Source organism: Anolis sagrei, chromosome 1 (genome assembly GCF_037176765.1).
Source record: "Anolis sagrei isolate rAnoSag1 chromosome 1, rAnoSag1.mat, whole genome shotgun sequence".
Lineage (NCBI taxonomy): Eukaryota > Metazoa > Chordata > Lepidosauria > Squamata > Dactyloidae > Anolis > Anolis sagrei.
This window is the reverse complement of record NC_090021.1, coordinates 194,921-219,193: the sequence shown is the minus strand read 5'-3', so window position 1 is coordinate 219,193 and position 24,273 is coordinate 194,921. Positions and strand designations below refer to the sequence as shown.

The 24,273-nt window shown below is 47.3% G+C and overlaps 1 protein-coding gene and 1 pseudogene across 1 annotated transcript; both read right to left on the bottom strand.

Moving 5' to 3' along the window:
* Window positions 1-3,059: 3,059 nt before the first annotated feature.
* Window positions 3,060-6,271, bottom strand: LOC132761749 (zinc finger protein 135 pseudogene; annotated as a pseudogene).
* Window positions 6,272-19,647: 13,376 nt separating this feature from the next.
* Window positions 19,648-21,260, bottom strand: LOC137095860 (zinc finger protein 135-like). The gene has a single exon (XM_067463183.1). It carries the CDS (start codon window positions 20,992-20,994, stop codon window positions 19,648-19,650), a length of 1,347 nt encoding a protein of 448 aa, XP_067319284.1. The 5' UTR covers window positions 20,995-21,260.
* Between the last annotated feature and the right edge of the window lie 3,013 nt (window positions 21,261-24,273).

Below are 24,273 nucleotides of genomic sequence, written 5' to 3'. Positions count from 1 at the left end.
AAGAGCATTCCCATCGACAATTGATTGGGACCAAATGTGGCCCACACACCCAACATGGCCAAATTTGGATACTCTTGAGGAGAGGGGGAGGTTGCGGGGAATTGCCCTACAATACTGGGAGTTGTAGTTCAACCTCATCCTTACACATTTCCTATCGGGTGCAGTTAGAAAAAAAACCCAAAAGCAAATACTGACTTTCAAATAAATAAATAGCATAACAAATTACCTGACCTGGATATCCCTTGGTACCTCTGATGCTAGGTTAGTATGTGTGTATGTGTATGTGTGTTCTGGTGCCAGTGGTGACTCAGGTGATTCTATGGCAGGTATGGGCCAACTTCGTCCCTCCCTCCAGGGATTTCGGACTCCAACTCCCACCATTCCTCACAGCCTCGGGCCCCTTCCTTCCCCCCTGCTTCTTGGCAGAATGGGGTTGGACTGGATGCCCCACGAGGTCTCTTCCAACCCTAGGATTCTATGATGGGATACTGGCTAAACAGTGTAATTTCTCCAGTGGTGTAGGGCATAGACATCCTGTGCTAATGCGCCACGTCTCATTAAGAGCCACATCCACTACGCATGGTGAGATGTGTTCCACTGTACAGCAACAGGGTTGCCAAATAAAAGGGCAGATGTCTTCACTGTGTCTAGTTGTGATCCCCAGGTTGTGCCAGTCAGCTTTCGTATGATATTGTTTCTAGCGCCCACTTTTTTCTTGACATTCAAGCAGTGCTTCTTGTACATCAGAGCATGGTCCAGGGAGACTCCCAGGTACTTGGGTGCGCTGCAATGCTCCAGTGGGAATCCTTCCCAGGTAATAATCCTCAGAGCTTGAGGTGCTGGTCTGTTCTTCAGGTGAAAAGTACTCACCTGTGTTGTAGATGGATTAGGTGTCAGACTGTAGAATCTATATAGAAATATTAAATAACCACTCACAAGCCCTCTTATTTATTTATTTACTTACTTACTTTGCTTGTATGCCGCAGTTTCTCAGCCCGCAGGCGACTCAACGCGGTTCACAACAAGAGCAAAAGTCAATGAAACAGCATACAATATTTAAAACCATTAACAGCACAATATACAAAATAATGACACATCAATATAACACATTAGCATCTCATAACTAAAATCGTGATCCAATTCGTCATCCATAAATTCCGTTTCCTATATTCATCGTTCATTGCACTATTTATCCGAACGCCTGTTCGAACAGCCAGGTTTTTAGTTTTCTTCGAAACACCATTAACGAAGGGGCTGATCTAATGTCCCTGGGAAGGGCGTTCCACAGCCGAGGGGCCACCACAGAGAAGGCCCTGTCCCTCGTCCCCGCCAGCCGTGTTGTGATGCAGGCGGGATCGAGAGCAGGGCCTCCCCAGAAGATCTTAGAGTCCTGGTGGGTACGTAGGCAGAGATACGTTCGGATAGGTAGCTTGGGCCAGAACCGTTTAGGGCTTTATAGGCCAACGCCAGCACTTTGAATTCAGCCCGGTAGCAAATCGGCAGCCAGTGGAGCTGGTGCAGCAGAGGAGTTGTGTGCTCCCTGCACCCTGCTCCTGTTAAAATCATGGCTGCCGAGCGTTGGATTAGTTGAAGCTTCCAAGCCATCTTCAAAGGCAACCCCACGTAGAGAGCATTGCAGTAGTCAAGACGGGATGTAACCAGAGCGTGGACTACCGTGGCCAAGTCAGACTTCCCAAGGTACGGTCGCAGTTGGCGCACAAGCTTTAGCTGTGCAAATGCTCCCCTGGTCACTGCCGAAACCTGGGGCTCCAGGCTCAGCGATGAGTCCAGGATCACTCCCAAGCTGCGAACCTGCGTCTTCAGGGGGAGTGCGACCCCGTCTAACACAGGCTGTAACCCTATACCCTGTTCGGCCCTGCAACTGACCAGGAGGACCTCTGTCTTGCCTGGATTCAGTTTCAATTTGTTCGCCCTCATCCAGACCGTCACAGCGGCCAAGCACCGGTTCAGGACCTGGACAGCCTCCTTAGTAGCAGGTGGAAAGGAGTGAGAGTTGGACATCATCCGCGTACAGATGACACCGCACCCCGAAACTCTGGATGATCTCACCCAGCGGCTTTTGCTCTGAAATGGATATATTGCTTGTATCTCTTCAGCCAAGAAAGACAGTACAGACTTTTCCCCACCACCACTTCCTTTTATACACCTTTCCTGCCCATCTCCCCTTCTTCTCAGTTTCCTTATTAGAACTTGTTGCTTCACAAGTTCCCATACAAGGTTTCCAGCGCCTTCTTCTGGCTTCAAAGTGTCACAGAGAGAGAATTGAGGCAGCCAGGATGATTCAGTCCGGATGTCACGGAGGGAATTTGCGATGTCTTCATGCCGTCAGAAATTGACTCCTGACATTAGGAATCAGCTGGTTTAAGAGCACCTAAAGCTTTGGAGAGCTTCTTTGGAGAGCCATCTGTCAGGGGTGATTTGAATGCAATTCTCCTGCTTCTTGGCAGAATGGGGTTGGACTGGATGATTGCCCAGGAGGTCTCTTCCAACTCTTCTAGGATTCTATTATTCTATTTCAAAGTTCCCTGCTTTGAAATTTATATACTTACTTACTATCTATATTTATTTATTTACTTCCTATATTTACTTACTTATTTGCTTACTTCCTATATTTATACCCCGCTCTTCTCACCCCGAAGGGGACTCAGAACAGCGTACAAATTACAGCAAAAGTTCAATGCCACATTATAATACAATAATGAATATACCATATTAAATTCTAAAACAGTTTAAACATATAAACACAATAATGCAGGATAAAAATAATGCATGTAATGTCACAAAAGAGTGGAAGAGGAGGAATGGTCCAGATACAGCAACAGATCAGATATTGCAGTGGAAAACTGAGAACAAGAAAGGAATTACGGGAGGGGGTGAAAGGGAGAGGGAGGGGAAGCCCCAACAGGGATGGGTATAAGTAGGAGATGAGTATGGAATTTATAAGGTGTAGACAATTAGCGACAAATATATATGAATATTTTTCTTGTTATATATATATAACCATTGTATACATTGCAGACCTCCCCCCCCCCCCCCCGTCCCCGGTGGCGCAGTGGGTTAAACCACTGAGCTGCTGAATTTGCTGATCAAAAGGTTGCAGGTTCGAATCCTGGGAGTGGCATGAGCTCCTGCTGTTCGCCCCAACTTCAGGCGACCTAGCAGTTCAAAAAATATGAAAGTGAATAGATGAATAGGTACCACTCCAGCGGGAAGGTAACGGCACTCATAGAATCCTAGAATCAAAGAGTTGGAAGAGACCTCCTGGGCCATCCAGTCCAACCCCATTCTGCCAAGAAGCAGGAATATTGCATTCAAATCACCCCTGACAGATGGCCATCCAGCCTCTGCTTCAAAGCCTCCAAAGAAGGAACCTCCACCACACTCACTCCGGGGCAGAGAGTTCCACTGCTGAACGGCTCTCACAGTCAGGAAGTTCTTCCTCATGTTCAGGTGGAATCTCCTCTCTTGTAGTTTGAAGCCATTGCTCCCTTGCGTCCTAGTCTCCAAGGAAGCAGAAAACAAGCTTGCTCCCTCCTCCTCCCTGTGGCTTCCTCTCACATATTTATACATGGCTCTCATATCTCCTCTCAGCCTTCTCCATGCAGTCCTGCCCGTGGCCACATGACCTTGGAGGTGTCTATGGACAACGCCGGCTCTTTGTCTTAGAAATGGAGATGAGCACCAACCCCCAGAGTCAGACACAACATAATGTCAGGGGAAAACCTTTACCTGTATACAGCGGTATATAAGCAAAGTAAATAAATAAATAAATAAATAGTCTATGTTGTTTTCCACACATTTTGTGGGGAAATGTGAATAAGTTATATCCTGCTCGTATGATGCAAATAGTTTTGTTTGAAGTTTATACAGGAAAGATAATTAACTTACCTCAATATATTATGTTCATTATATATATTAAGAATCTAATATGTGGTTGGTTTACCCTCCGGTTTGCTAGTCAAACCTGACCAGGCCAATTACATCAGATGCAGTTGATCAAGACGGATTAAAACAGTGTATTTTAATATTGGGACAAATGTTTTTAATGCTTATGCATGCATATAATGAATTCTTGTCTTGGCATTGAATGTTTGCCGTATACATGCTGTGCTCCGCCCTGAGTCCCCGGAGTCGGGGTGAGAAGGGCGGAATATAAATGAGAGGAGATTCCACCTGAACATGAGGAAGAACTTCCTGATTGTGAGAGCCGTTCAGCAGTGGAACTCTCTGCCCCGGAGAGAGTGTGGTGGAGGCTCCTTCTTTGGAAGCTTTTAAGTAGAGGCTGGATGGCCATCTGTCAGGAGTGATTTGAATGCAATATTCCTGCTTCTTGGCAGAATGGGGTTGGACTGGATGGCCCATGAGGTCTCTTCCAACTCTAGGATTCTATGATTCTAAGTAAGTAAGTAAGTAAATAAATAAACTGAATTACCATGTTGTGAAAGGATACATGTCTAAAAAGTATGTCACCAACATGAAAAGTTTGGAAAGCTCTGTCATCAGCGTCTCTCGGGGGTCAAACACCACTGTTCCCTCCAATGCGAATACGATGTCAATTTGAACTCTCAGGTATGTTCTTTGCTATAAACACTACATGTGTTTATAGCAGTGGGTCTCAACTTGTGAGTCTCCAGCTGTTTTGGCCTCCAACTCCCAGAACTCCTATTACCTGGCAAACTGACTGGGATTTATGGGAGTTGTAGACCAAAACATCTGGGAACCCACAGGTTGAAAACCACTGCTTTATAGGGTTTCTCCCCAGTGTGCGTCCTTTGATGTCTTTATAGACTTCCATTCTGAGTGAAGCTCTGTCCACACTCCAGGCATTTCTAAGGTTTCTCCCCAATGTGACTTCTTTGATGTGAACACAGACGTGATCTATGAGTGAAACTCTGTCCACACTCCAGGCATGTATAGGGTTTCTCTCCAGTGTGAGTCCTTTGATGGGAACGCAGACTTCCACTCTCAGTGAAGCTCTTTCCACACTCCAGGCATTCATAGGGCTTTTCCCCAGTGTGAGTCCTTTGATGTGAACGTAGACTTGAACTCCAAGTGAAGCTCTGTCCACACTCCAGGCATTTGTAAGGTTTTTCCCCAGTGTGAGTCCTTTGATGTGAACGCAGACTTCCACTCCCAGTGAAGCTCTGTCCACAGTCCACACATTGATAAGGTTTCTCCCCAGTGTGAGTCCTTTGGTGTACACGTAGACCTGAACTCCAAGTGAAGCTCTGTCCACACTCCAAGCATGGATAGGGTTTCTCCTCAGTGTGAATCCTTTGATGTGAACGTAGACTTGAACTATAAGTGAAACTCTGTCCACATTCCAGGCATTTATAGGGTTTCTCCCCAGTGTGAGTCCGTTTATGCGAACGTAGACTTCCATTGTCAGTAAAACTCTGTCCACACTCCGGGCACGTATAGGGTTTCTCTCCAGAGTGAGTCCTCTGATGTTTATGTAGACTTGAACTATCAGTAAAGCTCTTTCCACACTTCAGGCACGTATAGGGTTTCTCCCCTGAGTGAGTTAGTTGATGTGAATTTAGAGCAGCACTCTGAATGAAGCTCTTTCCGCATTCCAGACATTTATAAGGTTTCTCAGCAGTGTGGGTCCTTTGATGTAAATGTAGATTCCCACTCTGAGTGAAGCTCTTTCCACACTCCAGGCAGGTATAGGGTTTCTCCCCCGTGTGAGCCCTTTGATGTGAACGTAGAGTTGCACTATGAGTGAAGCTTTTTCCGCACTCCAGGCATACATAGGGTTTCTCCCCAGTGTGGGTTCTTTGATGTGAATGTAGATTTGCACTCTTAGTGAAGCCCTTTCCACACTCCAGGCATTTATAGGGTTTCTCCCCAGTGTGAGTCCTGTGATGTAAATGTAAACTTCCAGTGTCGGTGAAGCTCTTCCCACAATCCAGGCAGTCATAGGGCTTCTCCCCCGTGTGGGTCCTTTCATGTCGCTGCAGATGAGCCTTGCGAGTGAAACCCTTTCCACACTCTGAGCATTTATATGCTTTCTCCTCCATATCAACAGCGGAATGTGTATTTAATTGCAATACAGATGGTTGACTCTTCTTTCTTCCTTTTTCTCTCCAGTAAGTGAGGTGAAGAATTCAGCGAGATCATCACCGTGAGAGGATTTCTTCTTCCTCTCTTCTTGGTCTCCTTCCTGCATCCCAGAGGTGGCTCCATAAAATCCTCATTTCCCTGGTCAAGAAAGAAGCCAAAGGTTAAGGAGGAAAGATGAAAACCTTCTTTACTTCCAAGATTTTTCCTTTCCCTTCATGGGTCATGTTGAACATGGAAATATTAAGAACGCCTCCCAATATCAGAACATCCCAGGCATTGGCGCGCACACAGATACCCGCTAAGGCAATCAATCTATATAAATAAAAGTGTAATGTTCGTTTGTGGGATTAACTCAGAAACCACTTGACAAATTGGCACCAAACCTGAACACAAGACAACAACTAAAGCAATCTATGTCCTTCACTCAAAAAAAAAAAACAAATAAAAAAAACCTGGAAAGAACGTAAACCCTCACAAGCCTAAATGCCTATACAGAGCATGTGTTAAAAGAACACCCTCCCCTGCCCTTCCCTCCTGGATGAGGGGAAAAAACCCAACAGCTGAGAGAGAGGTAGCTTGGGAGAGGGAGGGAAGGAGGGAGAGAGAACACCCTCCTCCAGATCCACCCCCCCTTTCCTTCTTTTCCTTTCCCTCTTGGGTCTTGGCTGTCGGCAGCATGGAGGTGCCTCCGCTGCTGGGAACTCACACGGGAGGAATTCTGTGTGTGTATGTGTGTCCGGAAAACTAATCCACATTGAGTTATGGGAAGGAATTCTGGGGAATCTGGAATATTGTGACCAATTCTGGGCACCACAATTCAAGAGAGATATTGACAAGCTGGAATGTGTCCAGAGGAGGGCGACTAAAATAATCAAGGGTCTGTAGAACAAGCCCCATGAGGAGCGGCTTAGGGAACTGGGCATGTTTAGCCTGAAGAAGAGAAGGATGAGAGGAGATATGATAGCCATGTATAAATATGTGAGAGGAAGCCACAGGGAGGAGGAGGAGGGAGCAAGCTTGTTTTCTGCTTCCCTGGAGACTAGGATGCAATGGAGCCATGGCTTCAAACTACAAGAGAGGGGATTCCATCTGAACATGAGGAAGAACTCCCTGAGTGTGAGAGCCGTTCAGCAGTGGAACTCTCTGCCCCAGAGGGAGTGTGGTGGAGGCTCCTTCCTTCTTTGGAAGCTTTTAAGCAGAGGCTGGATGGCCATCTGTCAGGGGTGCTTTGAATGCAATATTCCTGCTTCTTGGCAGAATGGGGTTGGAATGGATGATGGCCCAGGAGGTCTCTTCCAACTCTTGGATTCTATGAATGAAGTCCAGTATTCAAAGAAAGGACAAAAACGCACACTCTGTGAGTTAGAAAAGGCTGTCCAGGAAGGCACAATCAAAACACTCCTGAAGATGGCCATCCATTTTTACTTTATCGCAATCCTAGGCTATAATATATCTACAATAATAATATCTATATATCTAGCATAATAATATATATGTCTACAATATATATATATATACACACACACATATGTCTATGATGTCTATATGTTTATAACAATATCTACATGTCTATAATAATATCTATAGGTCCATAATAATATCCATATCTATATATCTATAATTATAATATCTGTCTGTCAATAATATCTATACATCTATAATAATAATAATACCTATATGCCTACAATATCTATTATTATTATTATTACTATTACTATTATTATAACTTTATTTGTACCCTACTAGCATCTCCCGAAGGACTCAATGCGGCTTACACGGCCAAAGCCTCAAAACACAGTACAACAATACAATACCTAAAGCAAATTATGTCTATAATAATAATATCTATAGACATGTATAATATCTATATGCCTATAATAATATCTATAGGTCTGTAATAATATCAATATATCTGTTACCGGTTCTGCTTGAAAGATATTTAGTCTTGTACTCCTTCTATTTTTAATCTGTTTTATACTAATTTATACAATGCTTTTGATACAAAATAAATAAATAAAATCTATAATAATAATACCTACATGCCTTTAATAATATCTGTGTCTATAATAATACTATGTACATGCCTATAATAACATTTATACATCTGTAATAACAACAATAATACCAATATAATATCTTTGAACTGGGTTATATGGCAGTGTGGACTCAGGTCACCCAGGGCCCTTCCACACATCCATAGAATAACCCTTTGGCCTCAAGGAGACTGAAATGGGCCTCTATTAGGTTGACACTTTGCCACTTCCGTTGAGTATTGATAGCTTAGAAACCAGCTCTTCCTCTTCCTCTCTGCCCCGGAGGGAGTGTGGTGGAGGCTCCTTCTTTGGAAGCTTTTAAAGAGAGGCTGGATGGCCATCTGTCAGGGGTGATTTGAATGCAACATTCCTGCTTCTTGGCAGAATGGGGTTGGACTGGATGAGGGTCCACAAGGTCTCTCCTAACTCTAGGATTCTATTATTATTATTATTATTATTAAGCAGAGGCTGGATGGCCATCTGTCAGGGGTGCTTTGGATGCAATATTCCTGCTTCTTGGCAGAATGGGGTTGGACTGGAGGATGGCCCATGAGGTCTCTTCCAACTCTTTGAGTCTATGATTTTCTTTCTTTCCCATTTCTCCACAATGGGCCACAGCAACGCGTGGCCGGGTACAGCTAGTGAGCCTGAAAAAAGAAGGGAATGGATCCAGAATGAAAGAAGAAAAGGAGGGAGGGAGGAAGAAAAGAATGAATGATAGAAGTAAGTAAGGGGAACTCCTAATACTGGAGAATCATACAGATTTCACACTGCCCTGGAGACTAGGACGCAAGAGAGCAATGGCTTCAAACTAGAGGAAAGAAAGGGATTCCACCTGAACATGAGGAAGAATTTCCTCTGTGTGTGTGTGTGTGTGTGTGTGTGTGTGAGAGAGAGAGAGCTGTTCGGCAGTGGAACTCTCTCTCTCTCTCTCTCTCACTCTGCCCTGGAAGGAAGGTGTGGTTCCTTTGGAGGCTGGATGGCCATCTGTCGGGGGTGCTTGGCAGAATGGGGTTGGATTGGATGACCAGGTCTCTTCCAACTCTAGGATTCTATGATTCTATAAATAAAGTGGTTGTTGTTGTTGTTGTTATTATTATGATTAGATACACAAGATTGGTACATGGATGATGGGCCTCGCAGTCCCTCCACTCACTTCCCGAGACCGCTGCAAAGCTCATTCAATGACTGATCTGACTGATCAAGACCAACCTTGGCACACAGAGCCCCTGTGACCCCCTTTACGTCCTGGTGAGGACAGGGGGAGGATGGGCAATGGATGATGGGATTTGCAGTACTTTCAAACCCTTTGGTTCCCACGGACCACTGCGGCCCCCCACAAAGACCGATAAGGACCCAAATTGGCGCACAGAGCCCCCGTGACCCACCCTACATCCTACTCCCCTTTGGAGGAGGGCAGACCATGGATGATAGGCCTCGCAGTACCCCCACTCACTTTCTGAGACTGCTGCAAAGCTCATTCAATGACTGATCTGACCGATCAGGACCAAACTTGGCACACAGAGCCCCCGTGACCCCCTTTACGTCCTGGTGAGGACAGGGGGAGGATGGGCAATGGATGATGGGATTTGCAATAGCTTCAAACCCTTTGGTTCCCACGGACCACTGTGGTGCTCCTTTCAGAGAGAGGTCAACCCTCCTGTTTAAGGAGCTCCATTGGCTGCCGTTTACTTACCAAGCCCAATTCGAGGTGCAGGTGCTTACCTACAATGCCCTAAATGGTTTGGGATCTGCCTACCTGCGTGACCACATCTCCGTTTATGAACCCACGCGCTCCCTTTAGTCATCCGGAGAGGCCCTGCTCGCGATCCCACCTGCGTCGCAGGCACGTTTGTTGGGGACGAGGGACAGGGCCTACTCTGTGGTTGCCCCCCGACTTTGGAACACCCTCCCCAAAGACATTAGACTAGCCCCCATGTTGGCAGTCTTTAGGAAGAACTTGAAGACCTTTCCAGAATAGGATAACCCCCAGCAGCACTCTGTGCTAGAAGCACTTTATTAGAGCTTAAGAGCCGTCGCAAACTCTGTTCCTGCGGGAGAAAACCTTGCTAGCAAGTCCCTGACGTCACGAGACTCCGCCTCTCGCCCTGCCCCTTTCTCCGCCCCTTTCTCTTTGCCAGCGTGGTTTTTCCTTTGCTAGGGCAGCATTGCCCGCATTTTCTCTCAGTTGGCAGAATTCAACTGAGAGAAAATGTGGGCAATGCTGCCCTAGCAAAGGAAAAACCACGCTGGCAAAGAGAAAGGGGCGGAGAAAGAGGCGCAGGCTCATGACGTCAGGGACTTGCTAGCAAGGTTTGCTCCCGCAGGAACCTAGTTTGCGACGGCTCTAAAGAGCCGTTGCAAACTGGGGTTTTGCGAGAGCAAACTGTGCCAGCACGAGCGATGCTCCGCCTCTTTCTCCGCCTATTTCCCTTTGCTAGAGCAGTGTTGCGTATGCTGCAGCAAACTACAGGGAGCTTGCGCTCGGGCTCACTCCGAAGCCCCGCCTTCTTTTCCCCGAGGCTGCTCTCTCTCTTGCTAGCGTGCCTGTTTTCCATTGCAGAGGGCTGGGATGCAAGCGTACGCTCACAGTTGAATTCTGCCAACTGCGAGAGTACACTCGCATCGCTGCGCTAGCAAGGGAAAACAGGAACACTAGCAAGAGAGAGAGCAGCCTCGGGGAAAAAAAGGCGGGCTTTGGAGTGAGCCCGAGCGCAAGCTTGCTCTCGCTTTCTTTAGTTTGCTACGGCTCTAAGACTCTCTGCACTTGCCTGGAAATCCAACACACCTCCTGCCACACCCAGCACTTTTTAACCTGTACCCATCACTGGCCCGGCCCTGGCTTTTACTGCGTCATGATGTAATGTTTTGTTATGGCTTATGTTTTTAATTTGCTTTAAATTGTATTGTTATTGTTTTGCTGTTGTTGTGTTGAGGCCTCGGCCTTTGTAAGCCGCATCGAGTCCTTCGGGAGATGCTAGCGGGGGACAAACACAGTTAATAATAATAATAATAATAAGTACCAAACTTGGCGCACAGAGCCCCCGTGACCCACCCGGCATCCTGTTCCCCTTTGGAGGAGGGCAGACCATGCATGATGGGCCTCGCAGTAACCCCCCTCCCTTCCCGAGACCACTGCGACCCTCACCCAATGACGGATCAAGACCAACCGTGGCACACAAGGCCTTCCTTCCTCCAGGAACCCGGGCCGTCGGGGAAAGCCGGCGCTAAGAGGGGTCAAAGGGCGCGCGGGGCCTCTCTGGCCACCCTCCACCACAGAGAGGAGTCCTGCGCGGGAAAAGGCCCCGGAGGAAGGGAGACCCAAGGGCACCCCGGCCGGGAGACTGGGGCTCTCCTCCCCGTCCTTCTCCGCCTCTTCCGCGCCCGCCTCTCCGGCCCAGAAATGGCGGCGGGCCCGAGTGAGAAGAAGAGGAAGCGGAAGAAGAGGAGGAGGAGGCCTCTGGGAAGCCGAGGGGCGGGGCCGGAAGGAGAGTGACCCCCTCCCCGCGCCTCACGCGCCTGCGCGGAGGAAGAGCGCCCCCTCCAGGCGGAGCGAGGTGGCCTCCCCTCTTCCGGCCTCTTCGGAAAGGGAGGGGGCGGGGCCTTTGCGGAGCGGCCGGGCTCCTGATTGGACGGCGGGGCTCTAGGACCCGCCCCTCCGCTGAGGGTTTTTCCATGCCCCGCCCACCCTCTCGTTCTCCTGGCAGACGTTTCCGCGCAGGCGCAGTGGCAGTCAGGCCGCTCTCTCTCTCTCTCATTGACTTGTATAGAATCCGAGAGTGGGGAGAGAGAGACCCCCGGGGGGGGGGGGAAGGGGGTCATCCAGGCCAGCCCCCTCCTGCCCGCAAACATAGAATCCTAGAAGAGTGGGAAGAGACCTCCTGGGCCATCCTCCAGTCCACCCCCATTCTGCCAAGAAGCAGGAATATTGCATTCAAAGCACCCCTGACAGATGGCCATCCAGCCTCTGTTTCAAAGCCTCCAAAGAAGGAGCCTCCACCACATTCCGGGGCAGAGAGTTCCACTGCTGAACGGCTCTCACAGTCATAGAATCCTAGAATTCAAGAGTTGGAAGAGACCTCCTGGGCCCTCATCCAGTCCAACCCCATTCTGCCAAGAAGCAGGGATATTGCATTCAAATCACCCCTGACAGATGGCCATCCAGCCTCTGCTTCAAAGCTTCCAAAGAAGGAGCCTCTACCACACTCACTCTGGGGAAGGCAGAGAGTTCCACTTGTGAACGGCTCTCACAGTCAGGAAGTTCATAGAATCAAAGAGTTGGAAGAGACCTCCTGGGCCATCCTCCAGTCCACCCCCATTCTGCCAAGAAGCAGGAATATTGCATTCAAATCACCCCTGACAGATGGCCATCCAGCCTCTGTTTCAAAGCTTCCAAAGAAGGAGCCTCCACCACACTCCCTCCGGGGCAGAGAGTTCCACTGCTGAACGGCTCTCACAGTCAGGAAGTTCTTCCTCATGTTCAGATGGAATCTCCTCTCTTGCAGTTTGAAGCCATTGTTCTGCGTCCTAGTCTCCTCCTTCCTGTGGCTTCCCCTCACATATTTATACATGGCTCTCATCATATCTCCTCTCAGCCTTCTCTTCTTCAGGCTAAACATGCCCAGCTCCTTAAGCCGCTCCTCATAGGGCTTGTTTTCCAGACCCTTGATCCTTTGAGTCGCCCTCTTCCTCTGGACACATTCCAGCTTAGAGTCAATATCTCTCTTGAATTGCAATGCCCAGAATTGGACACAATATTCCAGATAATGTGGTCTAACCAAAGCGGAATAGAGCATGGGGAGCATTACTTCCTTAGAGCTAGACACTCGGCTCCTCTTGATGCCTGAGGCCAAAATCCCATTGGCTTTTTTTGCCGCCACATCACATTGTTGGCTCATGTTTAATTTGTTGTCCACAAGGACTCCAAGATCTTTTTCACACGTACTCCAATCTATTCTATGATTTTATGAGGTTTGAATTTGGGAAGAGCACAGGCAAGCTCCCTCTGTCAGCTCCAGCTGCCCATGCAGGGACATGAGAGAAGCTCCCACAAGGATGATAAAACATCAAACCAGGTGACGTCTTGTGTGCAACGTCCTTGCAGACGGCCAGTTCTTTCATACCAGAAACGACTTGCAGTTTCTCAAGTCACTCCTGACACAAAAAACCCGTTAATCATGAATTTCAAACTTGTGCCTTGTGCTTTAATCTTTGTCCTGTGTATGCTTATATGCATTTTATAGGAATATGTTTAAATGTGTGCATTTTGTAGAACATTTTAGATGATTATGTGTTTTTAGCTATGTTGTGGCCTCCTCTTGAACCATGAAGACAGGCAGGTAAGAGGTATAATAATAATAATAATAATAATAATAATAATAATAATAATCACCATCATCCATGAAAAGTACACCAGCAAATATGAAGGGACAGCTGTACTGAAAGGCTGGATTCAGATGAGCGACAATGAAAACCAAAGACATGCAACAGATGATCAAAACTGTGTATATATTTAATAACTGAAGCATAAAAATTAAACCTAGAGACACGCGACTGACATAAGTGGGGGAAAAAAACCCCAAAATGACCTTAGATGATGTACTAAACCCGTTATATTTGCCTTTTCTGTCCAGTGTGATGCCAGAAACACAAGTGAAAGCAGATAGAAAAGGGTTGTTGTAGGTTTCTTTGGGCTGTATGGCCATGTTCTAGAGGCATTCTCTCCTGACGTTTCGCCTGCATCTGTGGCAAGCATCCTCAGAGGTAGTGAGGTCTGTTGGAACTAGGAAAAAGGGTTTATATATCTGTGGAATAATGCCCAGGGTGGTACAAAGGACTCTTGACTGTTGGAGCTAGGTGTGAATGTTTCAACTGACCACCTTGATTAGCATTTGATGACCTGACAGTGCCTGGAGCAAACTTTTGTTGAGAGGTGATTAGATGTCCTTGTTTGTTTCCTCTCTGTTGCTGTGCTGTTGTAATTTTAGAGTTTTTTAATGCTGGTAGCCAGATTTTGTTCATTTCCATGGTTTCCTCCTGCGCAGGAGCAGGGGAGCCTAGGGATGATTATTGTTGCTACCAATTTGAAAGGAACCAAATTTCCCATCAAGTTAGAAGGGAGGCTGTTCAATCGCACCTCTTCTTTTATTAAGATAGTAATAACTTAGTAGTAATTAAATGGTATGTATTGTAGCGTGACTGGAGATAAGAATGTAGATCTATTTGGTCACTTTCCCCTGCGTTTCTGTCACCACGTGAGGTAAGTTATAATATTGTGAGAAATGGCACACTGGATGCAGAATTGATGGAGGTGAGGCAGTCTTCAAACAAAAGTTAACAAGTTTATTGAGCACAAAGCGTGTGGTTGCAAGTTGTAACTTTTCTTATAGAACTTAGAACAATGCTTGTAAGTTTAACAGTTCATTCTTTAAAGTAACACAGTATCTTCCTGACGTAGAGCGCTTGCTTCAGACAAAGTATCAATACAGGGATATTTCCCTTATTTGATCCTTCCTAGATCAAATTCTAAATAAGCTATTCTTTAGCCTCTCCTTGGACTAAAGAATTCCGGCTATGTTTCCCCCTTTCGGCTACCCTAGCCAGAGAAACTTTCAATAGCCAGACCCGGCTTTCCAAAGCCTCAAAACTTTGCTTCAGAAGTCACTCAGCCACCTTTTCCTCTCCTTCTCTCTCAACTCCTCACTCTAACTCCTCACTGCTAAACCCTAACTCCTCACTCCTCGGAACCTAAAACCTAACTGAACATTAACTGACGTTTTTCAAACTCTCCCCTCTAAGCTCCTCCAACTTCTCTCTCTAGCCTACATTGTCTCCATGGCAACGCACTCCTCTCAGTTAGGCCGCTCCAGCCTTAGTGCAGCCAATCCAAACACAAACACAGTTAAAATCATACAATCCATAAACAACTTCTGTACACCTCCTTTCTGTTGAAATTGCCCACCTGCTTCTTGTGGATTTCAATGGCTTCTCTGTGTCGCCTGACATGGTGGTTGTGAGAGTGGTCCAGCATTTCTGTCTTCTCCAATAATCTGCTGTGTCCAGGTTGGTTCATCAGGTGCTCTGCTATGGCTGACTTCTCTGGCTGAGTTAGTCTGCAGTGCCTTTCCTGTATCTTGATTTGTGTCTGGGCCATGCTACTGTTGCTGCGTGTGGTGGTCCCTCTGGAGACTTCTTGTCCACAGCTGCATGTTACACGGTAGACTCCTGCAGAGGTGAGAGGATCCCTCTTGCCCTTTGCTGAATGTAGCATTTGTTGGATTTTCTAGATAGAAAATGCTTTACTTCAGCCAAAAATAAGATTACACAGCCTTCAAGTAAACACTAAATGTCAAGACCCAGAAGCCTTAAGTAAAGCCAAACACAAGATACAGTTCAAACACAGCTTTATTATGCAAAAACAGTCTTTCAAAGCACTTAACTTCAGTGCAAAGAGTCAGAGCAGCAAGCTGTCATCAAACACAAAGCGATACCAGCAACAAAAATATAACCCGGATTATAATGCTGTTTAATCCAGGTTAAACTCAAAGTTCAGCAATCTGCTCCAAAATTAACACAGTACAAAAACACAGTGACAGAAGTTGGAAAACGGAGTCCCAAAACGATGCAGTGTTCCAACACGAAGTTAGCAATGTTTAAAGTCCAAAAAGCCAAAAGCAATAGTCAAACCGGTCCGTGGTCAAGCCGTTGAGTAATGTAAACACTGGAACGCAGGATTCACAGGAACACAGGAAGCTGTAGCCCGAGGACCCAAGCTCGAGAGTTGGCAGTATCAAAGATTTATGTCCCATAAAGACACTTTGCCTTCTGCAAAGAGCCATACATTTTGAACCCACTTTTATCCTACAACTCCTCATTAGAGGATGAGGAGCTCCACACCCTTTCCTCATCGCTCTCAGCTGCATCCATCCCCGCAGCTGAACCCGAGCGCGCATCTCTCCACCTCTGCCAGCGTCTGCCAAGACTTAGATCTTGCCAAGTGCTCCCCGGTTGCCAATCCCCTGTGAACCCCTCAAATTCATCACTGGAGGTAGGCTGGTTATAAATGTCCCTAATCTGTTGAACACGGGTCCAATCCAGCTCCTCTTCCTCCTCTCCCATATCACTTCCAGACCCATCACTCCTTTCAAACCTCATGAAATCCTCGTCCTCTGTCGGAGCACTAAGTCTTTCCCGGATGTGCTTCCTCTGAAGCTCTTCATCGCACTCCGGATCACGAGTAGCCCTCTTTACTCCCCTGTTGTCCTCCCCATCCCCCATTGCCCAATCGGAGAAGCCCTCAAACGTCTCAGAATCACTTAGGGCCATGATTATTTCCCTAATGCGCTTCCGCTGTTGTTCCTCCTCTAACTCCTGCGCAGACCTCTTCTCCCGTCTACCAGTAGTAGTAACGTTACCATCACACTGAACTACAATACTAAACAAGTTTTCCCGTTAGACAGCAAATTAAAGTCTTTGATGATCACACATGGTTTTCAGACAAATGTTAATCAGAAGTCTTTAAACAGATAGCAAATGAAGTCTTGGAAAAAAGCAGCCTTGCAAACAACAAAAGCCTCTCTAGATCAGAGGGCGGGAGCACGGCCGGGCGCGGGTGTTGTGAACCCCAAGAGGCTCCTGTTCTTTTGTGCAGAGGGTCCAAGGAACAGCAAGCCAGTTTCGACCATGAGACACTTTAGAGAGAGACCAAATCTGGTTTTGACACTATTCATGTAACATTTATTGAAATACAATCACCATAGAATCACATCAAGAGAGAGCTTTCGTGTAGACACACATTCACACACAGGCCTTCTCCGGGCAGCAAAGATGAGCAGCTTTCTTCCGAGGAGGTGTGGACGTTCCTGTTGCCGCGGATCAGGAGGCGCGCATGATCTTGGGGTCCCTGGCATTTCTAGGCCAAAATCAATTTGTTTTCTTTTTAAACAAGGATGCTGTTCTGTTCTTTCAAGTTCACCACATTCCAGGCCGTATGACTTCTGGGGTGCCTCCTGCACGCTCCTTGCACTCCTTACACGCTCAGCCGCACGCCTTATTGTTCATTGTTGTTCTGCTATGCCTTACTGCTTCGTTGCTTCGACTGCCAAGTCCGACCCATATCCTGCTTTGTGCGAACTCCATGTTGATTCTTCTTGGCCTGTTTCTTCTGCTCTTCTGCATGCACTCACACATTCATTCATTCCACGGGTAGCAGGGACTCCCCCGGGAATGGGTCAGTCGCAGCCAGCCTTGAGCCCCGGACCTTGCTGCTCATGTAGAGCCCCGAACTTCCCGGCACAGCGATCCCGAGGGTGCAGCCTGACTGCTCAGCGTTTGCTCTGCGAGCCTCACCCATCTTCTTCCGCCCTCTTTCTCCCTTCGGCCTTCCAGAAACGTGGGGATTTCTGACAGATCTGCTACCTCTCCTCCTCCTCCTCCTGACCACCCAACCCCAAATCCCCAAAAGCGGTTCCTTTCTCCCACCACCTTCCCTCCCACCACCTTCTCCTTCTCCCTCAGATCAGAAGAGCAGTCCACAACATTGCCAGTCTCAGATCATGTTAAACATATACAGAGCTCACGGAGTGGCTGCCACAACTACAAAAATAAATCAGAAAAAAGCACGCACACGCTGATAAAGCATTCCTGTGGAAGACACACCAAGTACATTAACAAATGAAGCAACAGGCCTGGGACTAATTTGTGTGTCCCTTTCTATTCTACTTCCCTGAGATGGTCCTGTGTTAAGGACACTTCTGCATTTGGCCACACTCTTCCAATTCATACACCCAACAACGGACCTTTGGCCCCGTTCTTGTTCTTAAAGAGGACGAAGAAGTCCCGCTCTTTCTTGCAGTTCCTCCAAGATTCCCCTTTAATCCACAGAGTCGGTCTGATCATCCCACATCTCTGCCCGTCATTCCTCTTTCTTGCGCGGGACAAGGACTCCCTCCCACTCTGAGGATGAACCATGCTTGCTGCACTTCTCATTTATTCTCGGCATCTTCCCAATCTTGTTTAGAGACGATGGTCCAGCATTCCTGGGAAACGGAACTCGGGTCTCATTCTCAATGTCACCTTAACCATTTTCGTCCAGATTCAAGTCCAATATTTCCGGACCTTTCTGCAAAGGCACCACAACAAGATGGAAACACCCCAATGTTGTGCTCTCGTTTTCCAGCGTTCCTGAGCATTGCCTTTGGATGTCTTCGATCAGAGCTTTCTAGACTGTGTGCCATGATGACCCCTGAGTGTGCCGGCCGGAGTCCATAGTTGCGCCACATGAAACATGGCTCCCCACAAATCCACCCCCAATGTGTCATCAATACTTTAAACAGCATTAAAAGGAGTCTTTTACTTCATTCACAACAAGAGAGAGGATATCACAGAGCAATACGGAGAAAGAAGGCAGAAATACGGATGGTGGCTAACTGATAGGCCTGTGTGATCAATGCAAAACAGGTTTCAATAGTCATTACGAAGTGAGGGGTGGGGAGGAAATTGTTTCTAAAGTGTTTCCAAGATTGGACGGGGTCCGCATCATAACTATAACGAGTGAACTACGTTTTCGTTTCTCTTTGTTAAGTAGTTGTGCAAAAGGGGTGAAACTTCAGGGTCCCCTTTCTCCCTCCTTGTGAGCGCTGTGGGCATGACACTTCCTGCAATCCGAAAACACCTCGACTGTCACAGAACGTTTCACTCATCCATTAATTTTGGAATGTGATTTCTTTCCACACTCCAACATTTAGAAACCTACACGAGCAATCTCCTTGAATTTTCTATACAATGACACAAGATAACAAGGGATAATTCCTCCCCAGTTTCAGAAATATTCACACAACTACTGGTTTCTGAGAATTTTAAATTTTAGACACACATTCTTAATGGGAAAAAGAGCCAATCTTATGAGTCTCTCTCACACACACACGCAACACATTAACCAACAGAACTTCGATTTAGGGATTTCTTCCCGGCCCAGCACAGATTTACTTGGACTTGAATTAAACTGTCAGTCACACAATCATAGATTTGGAAGAGACCACACGGGCCATCTAGTCAAACCCCCTGCCAGGTAGGAAAAGCACAAAGTATCCCTGACAGATGGCCATCCAGCCTCTGTTTGAAAGCTTCCAAGGCAGGAGCCTCCACCACACTTTGAGGCAGAGAGTTCCGCTGTTGAACAGCTCATATGGTCAGGAAGTTCTTCCTAATGTTTAGGTGGAATCCTATGCTGTCTACGTAGATGTGAACTCTGAGTGTAGCTCTGTCCACACTCCGAGCATTGATAGGGTTTCTCCCTGTGTGAATGCTTTGATGTGAACGTAGATTTGCCACACTCCGGGCATATATAGTGTTTCTTCCTAGTGTGAGTCCTCTGATGTGAACATAGACCTGAAGTATGCGGAGTGAAGCATATTCCGCACTCCAGACATGTATAGGATTTCCCCCCATGTGAGTCCTTTAATGTGAACATAGATTTGAGGTATTACTGAAGCTCTCTCCACAGTCTACGCATGTATAGGGTTTCTACTCAGTGTTTTTTTTTGTGTGAATCTAGATAGGAACGCTGACTGAAGCTCCTTCCACACTCCAGGCACCTATAGGGACTCTCCCCAGTGTGACTCCATTGATGTCTACGAAGATCTTTACTCCAAGTGTAGCTCTTTCCACACTCCAGGCATGCATATGGTTTCTCCCCTGTGTGAATTCTTTGATGTTTACGCAGATCGGCACTGTCAGTGAAGCTCTTTCCACACTCCAGGCATTTATAGGGTTTCTCCCCAGTGTGAATCCTTTCATGTCTACGTAGAGATGAACTCTGAGTGAAGCTCCGTCCACACTCCAGGCATGTAAAGGGTTTTTCCCCAGTGTGAGTCTTTTGATGTGAACGTAGGTGTGAACTCTGAGTGAAACTCTTTCCACACTCTGGGCATGAATAGGGCTTCTTCCCACTGTGAGTCCTTTGATGTGAACGTAGGTGTGTACTCTCAGTGAAATTCATTCCGCACTCCAGACATGTATAGGGTTTCTCCCCAGTGTGAGTCCTTTCATGTGATTGTAGACCTGAACTGTGAGTGAAGCTCTTTCCACAATCTTGGCATGTATGGGGTTTCTCCCCAGTGTGAGTCCTCTGATGTGAACGTAGACCTGAACTATGAGTGAAATTCATTCCGCACTCCAGACATGTATAGGGTTTCTCCCCAGTGTGAGTCCTTTCATGTGAATGTAGACTTGAACTGCGAGTGAAGCTCTTTCCACAATCTTGGCATGTATGGGGTTTCTCCCCAGTGTGAGTCCTTTGATGTGAACGTAGACCTGAACTATGAGTGAAACTCATTCCGCACTCCAGACATTTATAGGGTTTTCCCCCAGCGTGAGTCCTTTGATGTGAACCTAGATTTCCCTTGCAAGTGAAACTACGTCCACACTCCAGGCATGTATAGGGTTTCTCCCCAGTGTGAATCCTTTCATGCACACGTAGAGCTGAAGACTGAGTGAAGCTCTTCCCACACTCCGGGCATTTATAGGGTTTCTCCCCAGTGTGAGTCCTTTGATGTAAACGCAGACCCAAACTCTGAGTGAAGCTCTTCCCACACTCCAGGCATTGATAGGGTTTCTCCCCAGTGTGAGTCCTTTGATGTGAACGTAGGTGTGAACTCTGAGTGAAACTCTGCCCACACTCCAGGCATGTATAGGGCTTCTCCCCAGTGTGAGTCCTTTGATGTAAACGTAGACCCAAACTCCGAGTGAAGCTCTTCCCACACTCCCAGCATTCGTAGGGTTTCTCTCCAGTCTGAGTCCTTTCGTCTTGCTGCAGATGACCCTTCTGAGTCAAACTCTCTCCACACTCCAGGGATTTAGATGCTTCCTCCTTCATGTCAACAGTGATATGGGTGTTTAATGGCAATACAGATACTTGACTCTTCCTTTCTTCTTTCTTGTCTGCAAGGGAGGTCAAGAACTCGACAAGATTGTCACCTTGAAAGGATTTCTTCTTCCTATATCATTGGCTTCCTTACTGCACCCAAGAAGTGGCTTGACAGAATCCTCATTTCCCTGGTCAAGAAAGAAGCAAAAGATCCATCGTGAAAGCCAGAAACCTTTTCGACCTCCAAAGTTTCCCCTTTCCTTCCGGCGGACATATTGAAAAATGGACATCAGGGTCTCAAGCACATTCACAGAAAGCAGCAAAGGCAACCAGTGAGCCTTTAAAAGGAAAGGAATGTATTTGGAAAGAAGAGAAGAAGGGAGGGAGAAAAGAAGGAATGAGAGCAGGAAGAAAGGGGAACTCCTTCCCAAACTGGAGCATCCCATTGATGTCCTTGGGTCAAACACACATGTGGCCAAAGGAATGGAAGGCCGCAATCAGGAAGGAAGGAACAGTTCTTTCCAATATTACAGGACGTCACTCGCTCTGGATAATGGGTCTCCCTGAATCACCAGGTTGTGTTAAATGCTGGGGGGCACAAAGGTCACTGGGCCGCCTCCCACCCCACAATGGGACCCAGGGTCTGCTTCCTGAGCATCCCAGTTTAGATCCCGCCTTGCAAGACGGGATTGAACAGCCCCGACCGTCCAAAACAGCTCAGCTGGGCAGTTCTTTGCAGACACCATGTTGGCCGCAACTAGAGATCTTCTTGTGGCCTTCACTGCCGCAGCATATGTTGAAGCTGTTTGCAATTTATAATGTAGATTTCAAGGTATGTATCTATGTTTAAAATGCAATAGTTATGTGCCAAGAGTAATGTATTCCTGTGTGGAAAGAGTTAACTGTACCATGGAGGGAACGGCATTCCTAGAGAGGTCATAGATCAAGTGTATTGAGCAAATGGACGCTGCATCATGCGTCATACGTCACTCTGGAATACAAGAGGTGTGGACTAGTACTGATAGCAGTTTGTGTGTTGGCGATGTTACGGTCGGATGGAAAGAAGCAAGTTTACGATGTGCTGAGTGTTAAATAGCTTTTCATGTAAAATAAAGTAGTTTACAGCCTAAAGTGGCTGTGATTGATTGTGTTCCTGCCTTGCTGTGCGGCCGACGTCATTGACAGCATATGCCCTTAAGTAAAGGCATAGCCGTGCTCAGTCGGGCTCACTGTGAGATTAACGCCACATGCACTCTAGTCTGCTCCTCATACGCTTCATCATTGAAACAAGGATCATCTCCTCATTCCAGAGAGTGACCAGAGCATCAACAGAATCACCTAGCGAGGTGGTGGGAAACTCCCCAAGAGCCACCAGGCATCCTTCTGGATCCATAAGCCTCCTGCAGTGGACCATCTTAATTAGTCCTCCCACCCTACAGAGGTTGGGGGCACAGTAAGTCTAAACCTGATCAGGTGATGGTTGGTCCATGGCAGCAGAGCAATGGTCAACTCCTCCACACCACTCCCTTGGCATAAAACCAAGCCTAGTGTGTGCCCAGCACTCTGGACAGGGCCAGATACAACTTGGGACAGCCCCGTGGTGGCCATGAGGTCCTGAGCCACTCCCGAAAGAGTGGTCTCCGCACGGACACTGAAGTTCCCCAGCAAGATAACTTTCTTTTCATGTATTATTATTATTATTATTATTTACTTCACTTGTATACCACTTTTCTCAGGCAACAGGCGACTCAGAGCGGTTAACAACCAGTATCAACAATACAGTACAAAATCATTAATAATTTAAAACATTAAATAATAATAATTTAAATTAAAATCCATTAATTAACATCAAAACATCAATACAGGGAAACAACAATCCATCACGTCTCATCAATAGAATCATCATCCATTCTCGTTGTCCATTAATCCATATTCCAATAATCAATCAATTGTACTGCTTAGTTGAAAGCCTGTTCGAAGAGCCAGGTCTTCACTCTCTTCCTGAATGCCAAAAAGGAGGGGGCCGATCTGATGTCTGTCGGAAGGGCGTTCCAAGCCGGGGGGCCACTACTGAGAAGGCCCTGTCTCTCGTCCCCGCCAGGCGTGCTTGTGAAGCCGGCGGGACCGAGAGCAGGGCCTCCCCAGACAATCTTAACGTCCTAACTGGTTCATAGGAGGAGATGCGTTCGGACAGATAGGTCGGGCCAGAACCGTTTAGGGCTTTAAAGGCTAAAGCCAGCACTTTGAACTGTGCCCGGTAGCAGATTGGCAGCCAGTGGAGCTGGCGCAACAGAGGAGTTGTATGCTCCCTGAGTGCCGCTCCTGTTAGCATCCTGGCTGCCGCTCATTGGACCATTTGAAGCTTCCGAGCAGTCTTCAGAGGCAACCCCACGTAGAGAGCGTTGCAGTAATCTATACGGGATGTAACCAGAGCGTGGACTACCGTGGCCAAGTCAGACTTCCCAAGGTACGGGTGCAGCTGGCGCACGAGTTTTAGCTGTGCGAATGCTCCCCTGGTCACCGCCGAAACCTGGGGTTCCAGGCTGAGCAATGAGTCCAGGATCACACCCAGACTGCGAACCTGCGTTTTCAGGGGGAGTGGGACCCCGTCCAGCACAGGCTGTCACCCTATGCCCTGTTTGGCCTTGCGACTGACCAGGAGGACCTCTGTCTTGTCTGGATTCAATTTCAATTTGTTCGCCCTCATCCAGACCGTCACAGCGGCCAAGCACCGGTTCAGGACCTCGACAGCCTCCTTAGTAGCAGGTGGGAAGGAGTGACAGAGTTGGACATCATCCGCGTACAGATGACACCGCACCCCGAAACTCCGGATGATCTCTCCCAGCGGCTTCATGTAGATGTTAAACAACATGGGGGACAGTATTGAACCCTGAGGAACCCCACAAGACTATGTAGTTCACACAAACACTCTCCGCCCACCTGCCACTGGCCCGGCCCCTCTGTCAAATTTAAAATACAATGTGTTGGTATCTGGCTGTATCTTTCATCTTCTACGTATATAATACAAGTGAATTTTTGACAGTGTATGTGTCGGATTGGTTTGCAGTCGTGCTCTTTGGCGTTCTCCGTTTCCTTGCTGTCAACTAACCCACTGATTGCTTATGTGCACAACCTGCCTGCACTTTTCAGACTTGTATAACCCTCAGTTGTCCCCATGCTGCTCTCTGGCCCTTTGCACCCAGCACATTGGATGGCACTTTGGGGGGGCTGGGGGGGGCGCTAATATGGGGGAGATACGGGAAAGGGAGGTCATCAATGTGGCCGAGG